Source organism: Carcharodon carcharias, chromosome 5 (assembly GCF_017639515.1).
Source record: "Carcharodon carcharias isolate sCarCar2 chromosome 5, sCarCar2.pri, whole genome shotgun sequence".
NCBI classification, from domain to species: domain Eukaryota; kingdom Metazoa; phylum Chordata; class Chondrichthyes; order Lamniformes; family Lamnidae; genus Carcharodon; species Carcharodon carcharias.
This window is the reverse complement of record NC_054471.1, coordinates 192,551,594-192,569,565: the sequence shown is the minus strand read 5'-3', so window position 1 is coordinate 192,569,565 and position 17,972 is coordinate 192,551,594. Positions and strand designations below refer to the sequence as shown.

The 17,972-nt window shown below is 42.5% G+C and overlaps 1 protein-coding gene across 6 annotated transcripts in view; it reads left to right on the top strand.

The window, feature by feature from the left end:
• dnmt3ab (DNA (cytosine-5-)-methyltransferase 3 alpha b) overlaps nt 1-17,972 on the top strand; it is a 620,530-nt gene that overhangs the window by 487,325 nt on the left and 115,233 nt on the right. For all 6 annotated transcript variants that reach the window (XM_041188736.1, XM_041188735.1, XM_041188734.1 and 3 more), the window contains one exon: nt 10,631-10,715. In XM_041188736.1, coding sequence (XP_041044670.1) covers nt 10,631-10,715 — 85 coding nt within the window. The remainder of the gene's footprint in view (nt 1-10,630; nt 10,716-17,972) is intronic.

The window sequence follows — 17,972 nt, the reverse complement described above, 5'->3', positions numbered from 1 at the left end:
ATTTGGGTTCTCCTCTTATGTGATTCAGATGTCTCCTAATTCCTCGATCTTCGACTTTCAAGTAGTAAGAAAGAGGTCCAGTTGCTGCATTTATCTCACCGATTAACCATGCTGATCCCTCTCTAAAATTTTTCACAAATACCTTCTCTCCTACATTAAATGTTCTGTCCCGACTGTAACAATCATGTTCCATTTTCTGATTTTGCTGCCTTATTTCTACCATCACCCCCAAGTTTGGCATAATTAGGCTCAGTCTCTATTGGCGACGGCACATCAGCTGTTCCACAGGTGTGACACCTGCTGTCGAACGAGGGGTGGTTCTACAATGGAAAAGAAATCATGCTAATTTAGTCGCTATCGAATCTCCAGACAATTTTTTCATGCCAGATTTGAATGTCTGAACTGCTCTATCAGCGAGTCCATTTGAAGAAGGGTGATATAGAGATGTTTTCACATGAACAAAACTGTTGAAGCTTGTAAATCTGTTAAAGTCAGCACTTATGAATACTGTTCCATTATCTGATACGAGCACTTCAGGTAGTCCATTAATTGTGAAACTTTGCCGTAGCTTGTCTATCATCACTGAAGATGTGGGGGACCTCACTTCATATATGTCCATCCATTTTGAATGAGTGTCTATGATAAGTAGAAACATTGTTCCCATAAAAGGTCCCACGTAATCGATGTGTACTCATACCCATGGCCTTCCTGGCCACTCCCAGGAGTGCAATGGGGCTTCTCTAATGGCTTTCACTTTTTCTTCAACTGGATGTAGGCCTTGTGAATCTACCTTGTGACCTAGGTAAGTCACCCCTTTTGCCTGGAATGTGCACTTTTCCTTTATCAATCTCACTCCCACCTGCGAAAAACACTTCAGAACTTCCTCCAAGTTCATCAAATGTTCCTTTTCAGTGAGTCCGGTCACGAGAAAGTCATCCAAATAAATTACAACGTGGGGCAATCCCTGTAGTAAACTTTCCATGGTTCTTTGGAATACGGCACAAGCAGATGATACGTCAAAAGGTAAAAGGGGGTATTGGTACAATCCCTTATGTGTATTTATGCTGACAAACTTCCAGGATGCCTTCTCTAATTCTGGTTGTTGGTCGGCATGACTCAAATCTAACTTCATGTAAGCCGCTCCACCTGCTGATTTAGCATTGAAATCTTCAATTTTAGGTATGGGGTGTCAATCCAATTTATTGACTGTTAACTTATAGTCCCCACATATTCGAACACTTCGGTCAGGTTTGAGAACAGGTACAACTGGAGCTGCCCACTCTGAAAACTGCACTGGTTGTATCACTCCCAGTTTTTCTAAGCTGTCCAGTTCAGCATCTACCTTATTCCGCATTGCATAAGGTACTGGTCTTGCCTTCATGAATCTTGGTGTTGCCTCTGGATCTACATGAATTTTTGCTTGTAGCCCTTCAATTTTTCAAAGTTCTTCCTTGTAAGCTGAGGTACGTTTTTGTAGTAGCTCTGAAAGCCCTTTAGTTCTCAGTTGGAAGATTTCCACCCATTCAATTTAATTTCTTTCAGCCAGTTTCGTCCAGGGAGACTGGGTCTCTTGCTTGCTATTACCATCAATGGTAATCTCCCTGAGCTCCATAATGTACTGTGACTTTACAGCCACCTTTGACTTGTATGTCTTCTCCCACATAAGTTTTTAATTTGTCATCAGTTTCTTCTAAATTCAGTTTATGTTCCCCATGATTCAGGTATTTAAAAGTTTGTTCACCGATCACCATAATAGCTGCACCAGTATCCACTTCCATTCTGACAGGCTTCTCATTCAATTACATAGATAGGCGCTGTTCTTCCTACCTGTAAATTATATCACAAATAGATATCAGGATCTATTACTTCAGTGCTGTTTATCTCATTGGGTCTTTGCCTTTTGTCTGCAAGTCTGCCTGATTCTATCTTTACAATGCCTCATGAGGTGTGTCCATATCGATGGCAGAAGAAACATTCAAATTTTTTAAACTGTGGTTCATTGCGAGGTTGCCTGCTTCCATCTCTGTTACTATTATGCCATGTTTTTGCTGCTAAGTTATCCCTTTTAATTTGTCTGCTAGTGATGGCTGCCTCCCGCTTCTGAGCAAAGCTCTGTACTTTTGCGCTCTTTTTGGTTGAAGCTCCCCGCCCAGCTTGAGGACGACGCCATTTTGGCCATTGGCTCCTGAGTCTCGCACGGCGCCTTCCATTGCCAGGGAGATTTCCAATGCCTTCTGAAAATCTAAATTTGTTTCAGTCAGTAATCTCTTCTGAATCGCATTTTTGTTTGTATTGCACACCAAACAATCTCTACGTATATCACTGATAGATGTACCGAACTCACAAAGTTCAGTTAATCGCTTCAGACTTGCCACACAACAAGCGAATGTCTCTAATTCTTGAGTTAACTTTAAATTGTTGCATTATCACCGACGGCTTGGGCTGGAAATGATTCTTTACGAGGTTCACTAAGCCATCAGGACTTTTCAAGTCTGGGGCACTGGGCACCAGCAGATTTCGAATTAGCATGCCTTACTCCCACATGTGCACAGCAGGATCGTGCGCCCCTTCTCCTCCCTTGCAATGTCGCTCGCCTGGCAGAAGAACACGAGGCGTTCAACATGGTGAGACCAGTTGCCCAAGGTTGCATCAAAAAGCTCCACTCTGCCAAATTGCAGCATGCTCTGAGGGGGTTACTTCAACAATCAAGAAGGAAACTTTCTTTTGCTTACGACTACCATGCGAGGTACAGCCCGATTTTGGTTCTTCTGATTTCCCTCGCTCTTCCTCGCCTTTTACCTCGTTTCTTTCTGTGGCTTTTTGTGCTTTTACTCTCGTCGCCAGTTTGTTGGATCCAGTGCTTTTGGTTTGTTGGGGCTAAAGGATCCGGGTTGCACACTTTGTTTGGAGTGACCGAGTTGGTACAGAGACAGAGAATGTCTGGAGATCGTTGTTAGAATAAGCACATGTTTATTTACAAACTGAACCCAACAGCTCACTTGTGTGCTCACAACTCAAAACTCTGTCTTCACTCTACAGTGTCTAACTTAAGACTCTCTCATAGAGGTAGCCCGTGCTACTCTGCTATTGGGTATTAAGATCATGTGATCTTATGTTACAACACTTGTCTTAAAGGTGTACTACATATCAGATTACAACAGCTAAGTCAGTTGAAATCTTTGTAACTGAGGTTGATAAATTTTTGTTGGGTAAGGATATTAAGCTTTACCGATCCAAGGTGGATAGATGGAGCTAAGCTACAGATCAGCCATGGTCTAAGTGACTGTTGGCAAAACAGGCATAAAGGGCTGAATTGCCTACTCATGCGTCTATGTTCCCATATACATAAGAACATATGAACATAGGAGTAGGAATTGGCTATTTGACCCATCAAACCTGCTCCACATTCAGTTAGATTATGGCTCAACACCACTTTCTTGCGCTATCCCCATGTCCCTTGATGTCTTTAGCTTCCAGAAATCTGTCAATTTCTGTCTTGAGTATGCTCAATGATTGGGCTTCCACAGCCCTCTGGGGTAGAGAATTCCAAAGATTCACCACCCTCCGAGTGAAGAAATTCCTCCTTATCTCAGTCTTAAATAGCCTGCCCCTTATTCTGATACTATGTACTCTGGTTCTAGAGTCACCAGCCAGGGGAAACACCCTATCTACATCTACCCTGTCACTCCCTGTATGAATTTTGTAAATTTCTATGAGACCACCTTTCGTTCTTCAAAACTCTAGAGAATGCAGGCTCAGTTTCCTCAATGTGATGATACAACTTGTCTAGTGTACTCCTTGCCTCAAGACAATCTAAAATTTGCAATTTACCTGCTTCCTGTGGTGTCGAAATATCCCTAATTTCATTCAATAACTATCATCTTAAGTAATTGCACCTGCATTGGGGTCACCATATATGTCAACTGTCGCAATTATAGTGTACCAGTTGGTGCTGAGAGGATTGTACTATCCAACCCCGGGCCCTGACCAACTGATAATGCACAGGACGAGGTTATTGAGTGAGAAATTGGGCTTATTTCCTTTGCTGCAGCCATTACCCTTGGAACTCCAAAATGGCTTCCACAATGCGCAAACATGCATGTAGGACAAATCACAGTGGAAGTCTTATTGTTGCAGGCATTAGTGTGCAGGGCATCAGATTAGCGCAGTGAATGTCTGCTTTAAGTATACAGAATGGGAAGATCTTGATGTTAATCAGCGTGCAAGGCTAATTTGATGCCTGCGGTGCCATATTGGAGCTCAGCGCGCCAACTACACCCACTCTTCACCTCTCACAGCTGAACACACATTCAGCAGCAGGCAGGACACCACTCCCACCAATGCAAACGTTGAGGCTTTGCTATGATTCTAGGTTTTCCTATGCTGCAGGGTGACAATAATGGCACACCTGTTGCTTTGCAAGCACCGCATGTCAACTCTGCCCTAGATTGGAACCAATAGGAATCCCTCTCCCTCAAAGTTCAGTTCATGTGTGCCCATAAGCAGAGAATCTTCAAGTCAATGCCCAATGCTCAGGGGAGGCGATGACCTCATGGTATTGTCGCTGGGCTAATAATCCAGATCTGGGGACCTGGGTTTGAATCTTGCCATGGTGGATGGTGGAATTTGAATTCAATAAAAATCTGGGATTAAGAGTCTAATGATGACCATGAAACCACTGTTGATTGTTGTAAAAACCCATCTGGTTCACTAATGTCCTTTAGGGAAGGAAATCTGCTGTAGTTACCTTGTCTGGCCTACATGTGACTCCAGACCCACAGCAACGTGTTTGGCTCTTAAATGTCCTCTGAACAAGGGCAATTAGGGATGGACAATAAATGCTGGCCTAGCCAGCGACACCCACATTCCATGAATTAATTTTAAAAAGTACCCTGGCAGCAGTCAAGATACGATCATTCTGCAGCAATCTGCCGTGTCAGTCACATTTTAGCTGCCACAATAAAACAAAGGGTGGCTGCTGGACGATGAGGGATATCCACAGATGACATAGAGTCATAGAGTTGTTTACGGCACAGAAAGAGGCCATTTGGTCCATCACGTCTGCTGGCATTCCCTGGAGAAATCCAGTCAGTCAGTCCCATTCCCCCACTGTATCTCTGTAGCCCTTCCAGTGCCCGTCCAATTTCCTTTTGAAATCATCCATCATCTCTGCTTCTACCACCCTCATGGGCAGCGAGTTCCAGGTCATTACTTGCTGCATTAAAAAAACTCTTCCTCACATTCCCCTGCATCTTTTGCTGGCTTGAGGACTCTGGTGCACAGCCCACACAAAAGTCGGGAACAAGCATACAGCGGATTATGGGCATTCTGAAACAACACTTGCGCTGTCTGGCCCACCACACTTCAGGAGCCCTGCAGCACTCCGCAGAGCAAGCATCAAGAATTCTGATGGTCTGCTGCATTCTGCACAACCTCACCATCCTGAAGGGACACCCCTTGCTACCAGCTGTCTGGCAGGCAGCTGAGCAGTAGGACCATGGGGAGGAAGAGGATGCAAAATAGAGGAAGTAAACTGCCTAAGCTGTCAGTGAAGAACTCAACCAGGTGCAATGCCAGAAACCAGAACCCCAATTCCCCATTCGCCAAGAGTCCCACACCTGTAATCCACAGCCACAACGCCAGCACTGAGCTTGCATGACACCAGCCTGAGCACCTACTGCAACACTCTGAGGTAGAGTGACTGCTTCCTGTATTCAATGGAAGTTATGACATTGGCTATCAGGTGCAGCTTTATGGTTGGGTCCACAAGTGTGAGAATGAAGTTGACCACCACTTCCATGCTGAAATGATTGGAGTCCTAGCTCTGTGCAAAGTCCAACTTAAGCTGGTGCTGAACTCCTTCATGCTTAGGAACATAGGACTTAGGAGCAGGAAGAGGCCATTTGGTCCTTCGAGTCTGCTCTACCATTCAATAAGGTCATGGCTGATATGGTTGTGGTCTCAGCTCCACTTTCCTGTTTACCCCCTATAATCCCTGACTCCCTTGCCCAACAAAAACCTAACTTCACCTTTAATAAATTTAAAGCCCCTGCCTCCACCACCTTCTGGAAAAGAGAATTCCACATTCTAAGGACCCTCTGAGAGAAAAAATTCTCCTTATCTCTGCCTTCAAAGGGATACCTCTTTATTCTTAAGCTACATCCCTAAATTCTAGGATCCTCCTCAAGAGGAAATATCCTCTCGGTATCTACTCTACCAAGTCCCCTCAAGAACTTGTATATTTCGATAAGATCATCTCTTCTTCTAAACTGCAATGGGCACAGGCCTAAACTGTTCAATCTTTCTTCATTAGATAAGCCTTTTATCCCAGGAATGAGTCAGTCCCATTCCCCCACTGTATCTCTGTAACCCCACAGGTTTATTTCCTTCAAGTGCCCATCCAATTTCTCTTGTTGCCTCTGGTTCTGTGCCACCTTGCCCTGCAAGAGGGAGGTAACTGTGTCAATGACTGTTACGCAATCTGTTTGGCTGATGTGGCTGTATGTGGCATTATTTGCAAGCTATGAGATTTCGGTGTGAGCCTTTCCGCAGCAGCAAGTGTGTGAGGATGAGGTGAAACATATGAATGTTACTTAGGAGTCCTGATCAATAGAAAGTGCTGGTAGGTGAATAATGGAAGTGTGAATTGTGCACTGTTTGAGGCTACTGGTGCAGATGATAGGATATGCTATTCAAAAATGCATCAACTGACCTTCACCTCTCATTTGAGGTCATTGAAGTTCTTGCACCCAGTTCCTCAAAGCTCGACTCCTGATATTGACCTTCATGGCTATGTGTTCCCACCACCTTTTAAACATGTGTCTGCAGATACAGAACATCTCCTCCACCAATGGCTCCAGTGCAGCATCTGAAAACCTTGGAGCCCACTCACTTCCATCCTCTCAGCATCCACCTTGTCAAGTTCCTCAGGGTCTTATATGTTTCAGTAAGATTACATTATTCTTCTTAGCTCCAGTTGCTTTTGTCCCAACCTGATCAAGCTTCCCTCATAAGCTAACCCCTTCATTCCAGGAATCAGTTGAGTGAATCTCCTCTGAACTGCTAATGCAATTATACCTTTTCTGAAGTAAGGAGACCAAAACTGTACACAGTACTCCAGATGCTGTCTAATTAAGGCCGTGAACAGCTGCAGCAACTTTCCTACTTTTATACTCAATTCCCCTCGCAATAAATGACAATATTCCATTTGCCTTCCTAATCACTTGCTGCACCTGCATACCAACTTTTTGTGATTCATGTACCAGGACAACTAGATCCTTCTGTAGCTTAGAGTTCTGCTGTCTCTCTCCATTCAAGTAATGTACTGCTTTTCTATTCTTGCTGCCAAAGTGGATAAGTTCTCATTTTCCCAAATTATACTCCATCTGTCAAACTTTCCGCACTCACTTAACCCATCTAAATCCTTTTGTAGACATTCTGTCCTCTTGACAACTTATTTTCCTACCTACCATTATTTCATCAGCAAATTTAGCTACTGTACATTTTGTCCCTTCAGCTAAGTCATTGATATAGATTGTCAATAGCTGAGGACCCAAAACTGATCCCTGTGGCATTCCACCAGTAACAGCTTGTCAACCTGAAAATAAAGTTCATCAGACTGTTCCTGGGATGTGGGGATTTTCCCATGAGGAGAGATTAAGTAGACATATTCCCTAAAGTTTAAAAAATGAGAGGTTATCTCATTAGAACATATAAAATTCTTAAAGGCATGTCATGGCAGATGTTGGGAGGATGTTTCCTCTGGCTGGAAAGTCTAGAATTAGTGGTCATACTCTTAGGATAAGGGGTGGCCATTTAGGACTGAAATAAGGATAAATTTCCTCATTTAATGGGTCGTGAACCTTTGGAATTATGTACCCCAAAAGCTTTGGATGCTCAGTTGTTGAGTCTATTCGAGATGGAGATCAGTAGAGTTTTGGATGTTAAGGGAATAAAGGGATATGAGGATAGGATGGGTAAGTGTAGCAATGATCAGTCATGATCTTATTGAATGGTGAAGCAGGCTTAAAGGGCTAAATGGTCTACTCCTGCTCCAATTTCTTATGTTCTTCTGGGAGTTCTCTCCTACATTCCTGCCATTAGGTTTGCGAATGCCACTAAAGTAGAGAGAAATCCATTCTGGTGCAACTACAGTCAGACTCAAATAAGAGTCAGATTGAGTTTTTCTTTATTCTTTCATGGAACATGGGTATCACTGGCAAGGCCAACATTTGTTGCCCATCCCTAATTGCCCTTGAACTGAGTGGCTTGCTAAGCCATTTCAGAGGACAGTTGAGGGTCAACCACGTTTCTGTGGATCTGGAGTCACATGTAAGCCAGATACGGCAAGGATGGCAGATTTCCTTCCCTGAAGGGCATCAGTGAATCAGATGGGTTTTTACAACTATCGGTGAATGGTGAAGCAGGCACCATCAGTGAATCAGATGGGTTTTTACAACTATCGGTGAATGGTGAAGCAGGCACCATCAGTGAATCAGATGGGTTTTTACAACTATCGGTGAATGGTGAAGCAGGCACCATCAGTGAATCAGATGGGTTTTTACAACTATCGGTGAATGGTGAAGCAGGCACCATCAGTGAATCAGATGGGTTTTTACAACTATCGGTAAGAGTTTCTTGGTCACCGTTACTGAGACTAGCTTTATATCCCATATTTTATTAACTAATTCAAATTCCACCAGCTGCCATGATGGGATTTGAACCCATGTCAACAGAGCATTAGCCTGGGTCTCTGGATTTCTAGTCCAGAGACATTACCACTGTGCTACCATCTCCCCTCATAATGGCAGCTAATGGATGACTATGAGAGGAAAGTAATTGGCAATTAAAGGGAACAGTTTGAAACAGATGAAATGAATAACAATACAAAGGGGGCATATACAAAACTGGATGGTAATAAAGGGGACAAATAGATGACAAAAAAGGGAGATAGATGACCATGACAGGAAGACAAATGCAGCAAAGGGAAGATGATGGAAATGAAGGGGTAATGGCATTGGCAGCATTGTGTGGCACCTACAAGATGCACTGCAGCAACTCACCAAGCGTCCTTTGACAGCACCTTCCAAACCCATGGCCTCTACTATCTAGAAGGGCAAGAACAGCAGACACATGGGAAAACCACCACTTGCAAGTTCCCCTCCAAGTAACAAACCACCCTGACTTAGAACTATATTGTTGTTCTTTCACTGTCACTGGGTCAAAAACCTCAAACTCCCTTCCTAACAGCACTGTGGATGTATCTACATCACTAGGACCTCAGTGGTTCAAGAAGGTGGCTCACCATCACTTTCTTTAAGACAATTAGGGATGGGCAACAAAAATGCAAGTCTTGCTAGCAACACAATCTCCCAAGAATGGATACAAAAAATAAAGTCGAAGCTGGGATCGATGTTTTGGGATGAAGGAGAAAGAGGAATTAATGGAGAAGAATTGGAGAAACAGGGTCAGATTTCCCGATAGAGGTGGGGATCTTGAGGAAGATTCAATTCCGGGTCGCAAATTCACCTCCGAAGCAAAACAGGAAACGGCTGCCATTTTGACCAAGCCAGGGAGTTAAAGTCCAATGAACCAACAAGGACCCGCGAGCGGAGGTGGGTTAGTCAAAAAACATTGTGACTTGCTTTGGCAGCCATTTGCTCATTAATATTTTAGGAGGAAAGTTGGCAGTTAAAATTTCCACATTTCGGAGGGCAGTGGGAGGCTTGGAACCAAGGACAGGCGTGTTCTTTAATATTAGTGTGTTTTTATATCATGGGGTAGGCCCGCTCTGCCATGTCAGCTTCTTCAGTACCACTTCGAACACCATCTTCTCATATAAGCTTGCAGCCGTTCTGTCCTCACCTTCATTAAATTGGTCTGATGTCAGACAGCTGCTAAAGTCCATCTGCCTCACTAAAAATTTTAAAAACCTACCCGGGGACAGCTCTTATTGAGCCCCCAGTGATGTTAAATACCTCGTTAATAGGAATGGACCTGTTGCAAAGCCCAGCCCCTCCGGAAAGGGCAGAGGGTTGAAACCGAGGTGGGACTTCTGGCCGTTGTGCTCAGCAGTCATTATCCTACTCTCCCACCTCGGTTCCATCTCACCTAGGCCTGGAAAATTTGGCCCGAAGCGTGCCAGACTACATTGCGGAAATAAAAGTGACACAACAGATCATTTAGGTTGGAGGGCTTTGTGATTCCTTGAAACATTTGATTCCCACAGAGATGAAGAAAACCTCAAGGATAAGTCATCCCTGGCCACAAATGGTTATAGGGTTTGTCCATCACACCGCTCTGTGCAAATTTTTGCTTTACACTTAAATAAAACACTGCATTAAAGAAGAGAAGGAAAACCAAGGGTGGGATTTTCAGGTCCTGCCCTCTGCTGGGATTGTCCAGTCCCACTGAAAGTCAAGGGACTTTTGGCTGGGCCACCAAGTCTCCCACGCCAGGTCCCACCATGCCGGGGACAGAAAGTTCCGGCCTAACTATTGGCAATTCATAAAGCAATTAACTTTCTCCAAGGGAGATCCACTTGTGTAATCTGGTATACCAAGGGATTTTTCTGTAATGTCATGCACCGGTCTGAAATTCTCTTAACATTTTTATTTATTTAAATTGGCAGGACCCACCAAAGTTGTTTGCACCTATTGCTGCTGAGAAGAGAAAGCCTGTTCGAGTACTATCACTTTTTGATGGCATAGCCACAGGTAGTGTATACAGCCAAATGTACATGTTCAGTGATAAACCGCATACCGTTCTGATTTTATAAATAAAATTGTCCTTCTATTTTTGTGCACCCTTCAATTCTGCAGGAGTTTTAAAAATGTTATTGTTCCCAACTTTTCCTCCATTTCCATAGGTTTCAAATGTTTACAGAAAAAGATACCAAAAAATGATAGGGTCAGGTTAAGAATAGTTGTTTTATTTCTCCCACTTTCCAGGTTGGGCAGGTAAATCCTACAACTTGCCCTCATTCCCTTGCTGAACTTGTTTGGTTGGTTTCCTTTAGCGTCATTTCACTCTCCTCAAACAAGGTAGCAATGAGATAGGTGAATTCAGGAGGTTATCAGTGGACCTTTAATCTTCTCTTTATTAAATTGCACTGGGGTTCGAAAGACCTATTGATTTATTGTAATACGGTATAAAATTAATGCCAAAAGTTGGCTAATAAAGGGAATTTATTGCCTAACAAATTATCTTGGAATGCATTGCATCACAAATTTAACAACAATGCAAAATAATACCTTTACAAATGTTTAAGCTAAAATTGCATCTGCTGCAGTTCCTATCCAATCATCAAAAAGGAACGTAGACTAGTCATTGCTGTGTAATATTGAAAAATTACTCTATCAACAACTATTAACAAGCACTTCCGACAATGCAGCACAGCCTCAGTTCAGAGCTCAAGTGCTCATAGATTATGAGCGCAAATCGCAGGAGTTGGATTGATCAATGCAATTCATTAAATAGGCTGTTCTGTATGTATGAATTCAGATGAATTAAGATTAAGAATAGCCTCACTCTTGTGATAATTAATACATTCATTCAATGAGCCATAAGTTGCTGTAGCAATTAATCTATTAGCATTTGCTGTTTGTTTGACTTAGCCTTCCACATTTAGGCTTCTAACTTTTTCATGTGGCAAGTTGTTGAAAATGTGAGCTGATAATGTCACAGTGAGGAAAACTGGATTTGTAGGGTCTGAGTGAACAGGACAGGCAACCGGGCATCAACTTATCCAATCAGGTTGAAGGGTTGTGAAATCAACAGTGCAAAGACTGGGAAGGAAGTATAAATTAAGCAATGCCAAATTAGGTAGGGAAAGAGAAATGTGACAGAATGGAAAAGTAAAATAAGGTTTTAAGTTTTATGTTTTTGCAATCTCCAACAATTGTTCCCTGAAGGAATGAGACTCCACACTTGTTATTATTTTTCTGTGTCAGGGATGTTTATTAGCAGTAATTAACACATTGTTAAATGTGCACTTTGACTGAAATAGACAAGATTTAACTTTATGTGGTGAGTTTAGTTCCTAAGTTTTGTGGAGAGTCTACTGCACAAATGCAGTAACTTAACGGCATTCAATGTATTTCAATGGTGAAGCAAATAGTGAAATGCCATTCTTATTAAGCTAATGACAAGCAGTGCATCATGCACAATAGCTTTTGGATTTCTGTATTTAACTGCTCATCTGCCCTCACCTGAAGTTGGTGTAACATTTGCACTTAAATGACAGGCAGTGACGTTAGCCTCAGTGTTATTTTGACAGCAAATTAGAGCCATTATTATTCGTTGGGGCAGTTTAAGTTATTTATTATGGTTGTTCACAAATTTCTCATGAGACCACTATCCCAGTCTCCAGAACCAACATTTCACTTGTGAGAAAGATACTTCAGTTGCTAATCAACAAAGTCATGAATATCATTTTTCTTAACTCCAGTTGTCTAGATTTCACGTAGGCTGTCTATGTCCATTGACCAAGAATCATTTTCTGATTTCTTGTCAAAAGCACCAACTTCATTCATTAAAGTTGACCCAAATGTCATTTCAGATTTTCACGACTTGCATTCACCTCATTAGTCAAAAACTTGGCTTCTTAATCATTCTCGAGGGCAATCCTTTTTTGTCACCCCTTCCCCCCTTGCTTTTTTTTTCCTCAACCAGCCAAAGTGAAGTATTTGGTGATTTATATCTGGCACCATATCTGTATTTTAATTTGTCTGTGTCCTGTTGCTATTTTTTTAAATAAGGCTCAGTGTTAACTGGCATGAGGTCATTTTACAACAATACAATGTAGAATGTTTCAACAACTATTAATTTTAAAAATTTGATCACAAATGCCAGAAGAAAAATCCCTTCCAGTCTTAGCATGTAAGCAAGCCATCTTGCCTCACCTTTTAAAATAGAATAACATGAAGTGCTTTTAATGTACTTCACAGCATTTAGTGAAAGAGGGCAATTTCTTCAGGTTAATCAAAGCAACAGACTTGTGTTGGAAGCTGCAATAGGCACAGCTAATACTATGGTCTTCTGGAATAGCAACAATAACAATAAAGTATTTTCAGGAAGAGCAAGCTTTCTGACATGGCTTACATGCCTATTTCCAAGGATGATACAGAGTAACAGCAGAATGTGGCTGATACATGTACAGGTGCTTATTATATCCAGCAAGTTTGAACCATTGAGTTAAACATTTAATTTTAACAATGCCAGAATATTTCTCATTTAGACCCTGTAATCATCTTGACTGAGTTTAGAGATTATCATATGTGATTCACGTAGTGCAAAAATCTTCCACACTATAGTGAATATGTAAAGTGGTTCTGAAAAAGTTGTATTTCGCTTTCTGTAACTTGTGACGATAGGCAGGATGTTCCCACGGGTGTCAGGAACAAGACTTCAGGGCCGAATGGGGATCCTGAGCCTGCTCTTGATGACAGCTAGACCAGCACAATGGCAGCCTCCTTATTTGCTGCCTCTAAGCTTATCATCCATTCAGAGAGCCAGCAGCTCTGAAAACTCGGCAGCCTCACTGGGAGAAGTGGGCGCTACTGAGGCAGGAGGGAGACCTCGAGGGTACCTCAAAACCCTTGAGCGGTAAAATCAAATCACAGAATCTCAGAATTGGTAGAAGGAGGCCATTCGGCCCATCATGTCTGCACTGGTTCTCTGAGTAGTTTAACTTAGTGCCAAACTCCTGCCTTTTCCCTGTAACATTGTTTCTATTTAAATAATCATCCAATGTTCTCTTGAATGCCTCAATTGAACCTGCCTCCACCACACTTCCAGGCAGTGCATTCCAAACCCTAACTACGTGCTGTGTGAAAAAGTTTGTTCTCACCTCACATTTGCTTCTTTTGCAAAACACTTTAAAACTGTGCCCCCTGGTTCTTGATCCATTTACAGTGGGAACAGTTTTTCCCTATCTACTCTGTCCAGACCCCTCATGATTTTTAAAACTTTTATCAAGTCTCCTCTTAGCCTTCTCCTCTCCAAAGAAAACAATCCCAACTTCTCCAATCTTTCCTCATAACTGAAGTGTCTCATCCCTGGAACCATTGTCGTAAACCTTTTTTGCACTCCCTCTAATGCATTCACATCCTTCCTATAGTGTGGCACCCAGAACTGTACACAATACTCCAGCTGACGTCAAATCAGTTTCTTATGTAAGTTCATCATAAACTCCCTGCACTTGTACTCTATGCCCCTATTAATAAAGCCTAGAATACTGTATTGCTTTAATAACAGCTCTCTCTACCTGTTCTCCCACCTTTAATGACTCATGTACATCTACACCCAGGTCTCTCTACTCCTGCACACCCTTTAGAATAATATCCTTTATTTTATATTGTCTCTCCATGTGCTTTGTACTGAAGTGAATCACCTCACACTTCTCTGCATTGAACTTCATCTGCCACCTATCTGCCCACTCCACCAATGTGTCAACGTCCTTTTGAAGCTCTACACTATCCTCCTCGCAGTTTACAATTCTCCTAAGTTTTGTGCCTTGTGCAAAATTTGAAATTGTACCCTGCACACCAATATCTAGATCATTTATATATATATATCAGGGGAAGGGCAAGGGTCCCAATACCGGCCCCTGGGGAACTCCACTACAAAACTCCTCCCAGCCCAAAAAATACCCATTAACCATTACTCTCTGTTTCCTATCCCTCAGCCAATTTTGTGTCCACGTTGCTACTGTCCCTTTTATTCCATGACCTATAACTTTCCTCACAGGTCTGTTGTATGGCACTGTATTGAATGCCTTTTGGAAGTCTATATACACCACATCAATGGCCTTGCACTCATCAAGCATCTCTGTTACCTCTTCAAAAAACCCCAGCATGTTAGTTAGACTCAATTTTCCTTTAACAAATCCATGCTGACTCTTCCGAATCAAATCACATTTTTCCTTGTGACTATTAATTCTATCCTGAATAATTGTTTCTAGAAGTTTCCCCACCACCGAAGTTAAACTGACTGGTCTGTAATTGCAGGGCAGATCTTTACACTCTTTTTTGAACAAGGGCATAATGTTTGCCATTCTCCAGTCCTCTGGCACCTCCCCCAAATCCAGGGAACATTGAAAGATTATTGTCAGTGCTTCTGCAATTTTCACTCTCACTTCCTTCAGTATTCTTGGATGCATTTCATCCGGTCCCGACGCCTTATCAACTTTAAATACTGGCAGCTTATCCAATACCTCCTCCTTTTCAATTTTAAACCCTTCTAGTGACTGAGTTCCCTCCTCTGTCCCCATGTCCTGGGCAGAATCTGCCTTGTAGGTAAAGACAGATGCAAAGTATTCACTTAACACCTCAGCCACGCCTCTTGCCTCTATGTGTAAATCCACTTTTTGGTCCCTAATCGGCCCTACTGCTCCTTTTACCACCGTTTTACTATTGATGTGCTTATAGAATACTTTGGGATTTCCTTCTATGTTAGCCGCCAGTCTTTTTTCATAATCCCTCTTTGCTTCTCGTATTCGCTTTATCACATCCCTTCTGAATCTTGTGTATTCAGCTTGGTTCTCAAGTGTATTTGGTCACTGACACCTGTCATAAGCAAACTTGTTCCTCTTTAACTTAATTTCTGTCTCCTTTGTCATCCAGGGAGCTCTGGATTTGTTTGCCCTACCCTTCTCTTTTGAGGGAACATACCTTGACTGTACCCAAACCATCTCCACTTTGAAGGTAGCCCATTGTGCAGCTACTGTTTTTCCTGCCAGCCTTTGGTTCCAGTCTATCCGGCCCAGCTCCGTTCTTGCCCCATTGAAGTCCACTGTTTGTGAGTGATTATTCTTACTCTGGATTGACGAATGTCATTTTCCACCATCATCCTAAACCTTATGATACAATGATTACTGTCCCCTAAATGTTCCCCCCACTGCCACTTGATCTACTTGGCCCACCTCATTCCCAAGAGCCAGGTCTAGCAGTGCTTCCTTTCTTGTTAGACTGGACACATCTGCTGTAGGAAATTCTCCTGAGCACAATCTAGGGACACTTGTCCATCACTGCCCCTTACACCACCAATATCACAGTCTTTATATGGGTAATTATAATACCATTATAACTATGTTTACGCTTCTCTGTAATTTCCTTGCAGATTTGTTCCTCTGTATCCTTCCCACTAGCTGGCGGGTCTATGCATTATACCGAGCAATGTAATTGCACCCTTCTTATTCCTTCGCTGTAGCCAAATTGATTCTGTCCTTGAATCCTCTGACACATCCTCTTTCTCCAGTACTGCAATACTCTCCTTAACCAAAAATGCCACCCCTCCTCCTTTTTTCCCTTTCCTATCTTATCTGAACACCTTGTAACCAGGAATATTTAACACCTAGATCTGCCCTTCCTTAAGCCAGCTCTCGTTATCGCCACAACATCATAATCCCACATGGCAATCTGTGCCTGTAACTCCCCAATTTTATTAACTATACTCTGTGCATTCACATACAAGCAGTTTAAATCCTGATTTAGACTTCATTACCTGTTCCCTTACTTGGACTCCCATCTATTATCTTACTATTCTCTATTTTAGTGCTATCTGCCTCTCCCAGCATTTTGTGCACCCTGGTGTTACTTTCTAATATTCTCTCCTGGTTCCCGCACCCTGCGAAGTTAGCTTAAACCCTCCCCAACAGCATTAGCAAAACGACCCACAAGGACCCGCAATATATACTAATCAGAGCGGGGAAGACAGTAGGCCCTTCAGACCAGGGTGGGGGGGGGGGGGACCCCCCCCCCCCCCCCCCCCCCTCCCCCTCCCCCTCCCCCTCCCCTCCCCCTCCCCCTCAGATGGCTCCTTGAGACTGTGGGAACAGACTGCCACAGGGAAGTTTGCTCTATTACTGGTGGGTCCTGCATGTAGCAAAGAACTGCACCACTGTCAGCAAAATTTCCCCAATTAGGGTCTTAACGATATTAATTAGGTTCCTGCCCCAGGAACATTCCTGGCTTCCTGTTGATTTCCTGGATCCCCACATCCAACACCTGCCACCTTCAACAAATATTTTTCTCAATGCTTGAAATCCTTTCCAACCGTTACAGGTATTGCTGCTCATTGTTTCCGTTTGCTTGAAAATGATTGAGGTTGCAAATTATCTGATCCATTTCTTGCATGGCTTGACCCTTAGGCTAGATTTTGTAGCAGTAATGATTGTGAAACTGTCAGCAGTCACCATCATTACTACTCAGAGACTGACAGACTGACAGCTACTTCTGGAGTCCACACATGCACAGTAAAACGCACAAGTTCAGAAGGTGCTGTCAGTGCTTCTATGCTTCGCTATTAGGTAAGGTGTTGAAATAGCTGCAGAAATCATTAAACTAATGAGAATATCCCATTTTATGCTGTAACATTGCTGTAAAAAATAACCCTCAAAAAAGTTACATCTTGTTAATAAGCTTTTTAACAGCATACTAAGTCATAACTACTGCTAAAGAACCTCTCTTGTCCTTGAAAACTATTTTTTATTTGTGTATTATTTTTCCATTCTGATAAAAATTCTAGTCTTTTTAATATCATTTAAAAAAAACTTTTAAAATGAAATTTCAGCTTATAATATGTATGAAATATTAGCTTAATCATTTAGTTTCCCCTCTGTACAATTTGTAGAAGTTTAGGATAATCAGTGAGTTTACTTCCTGGTTTGCTGTCTGTAAGAATACTTCAGTGTGATCAGCTTCTTGCCCTGCTTGATGATATCACTGTTGCTGGATGCCTGGAGATCTCCTTGACTTGGCAAGAGTTTCAAATTAACATTGGGAAAGGTGAAATCCATGCTGCAGGGATTGCTTGAACTTTGTAGGCAATTTTCTTCCAGGTCAGTGGTGAGCAGCAGCTCTTCACCACTGACCACAAAATCTGGGCCTTTGTTCTTCCAAAGAGGTCTGGTTGCATTCTAATCCCCAGGAAAGTCTATTGCGCAGGTACAGTCTTATCTCCTTATCCTCACA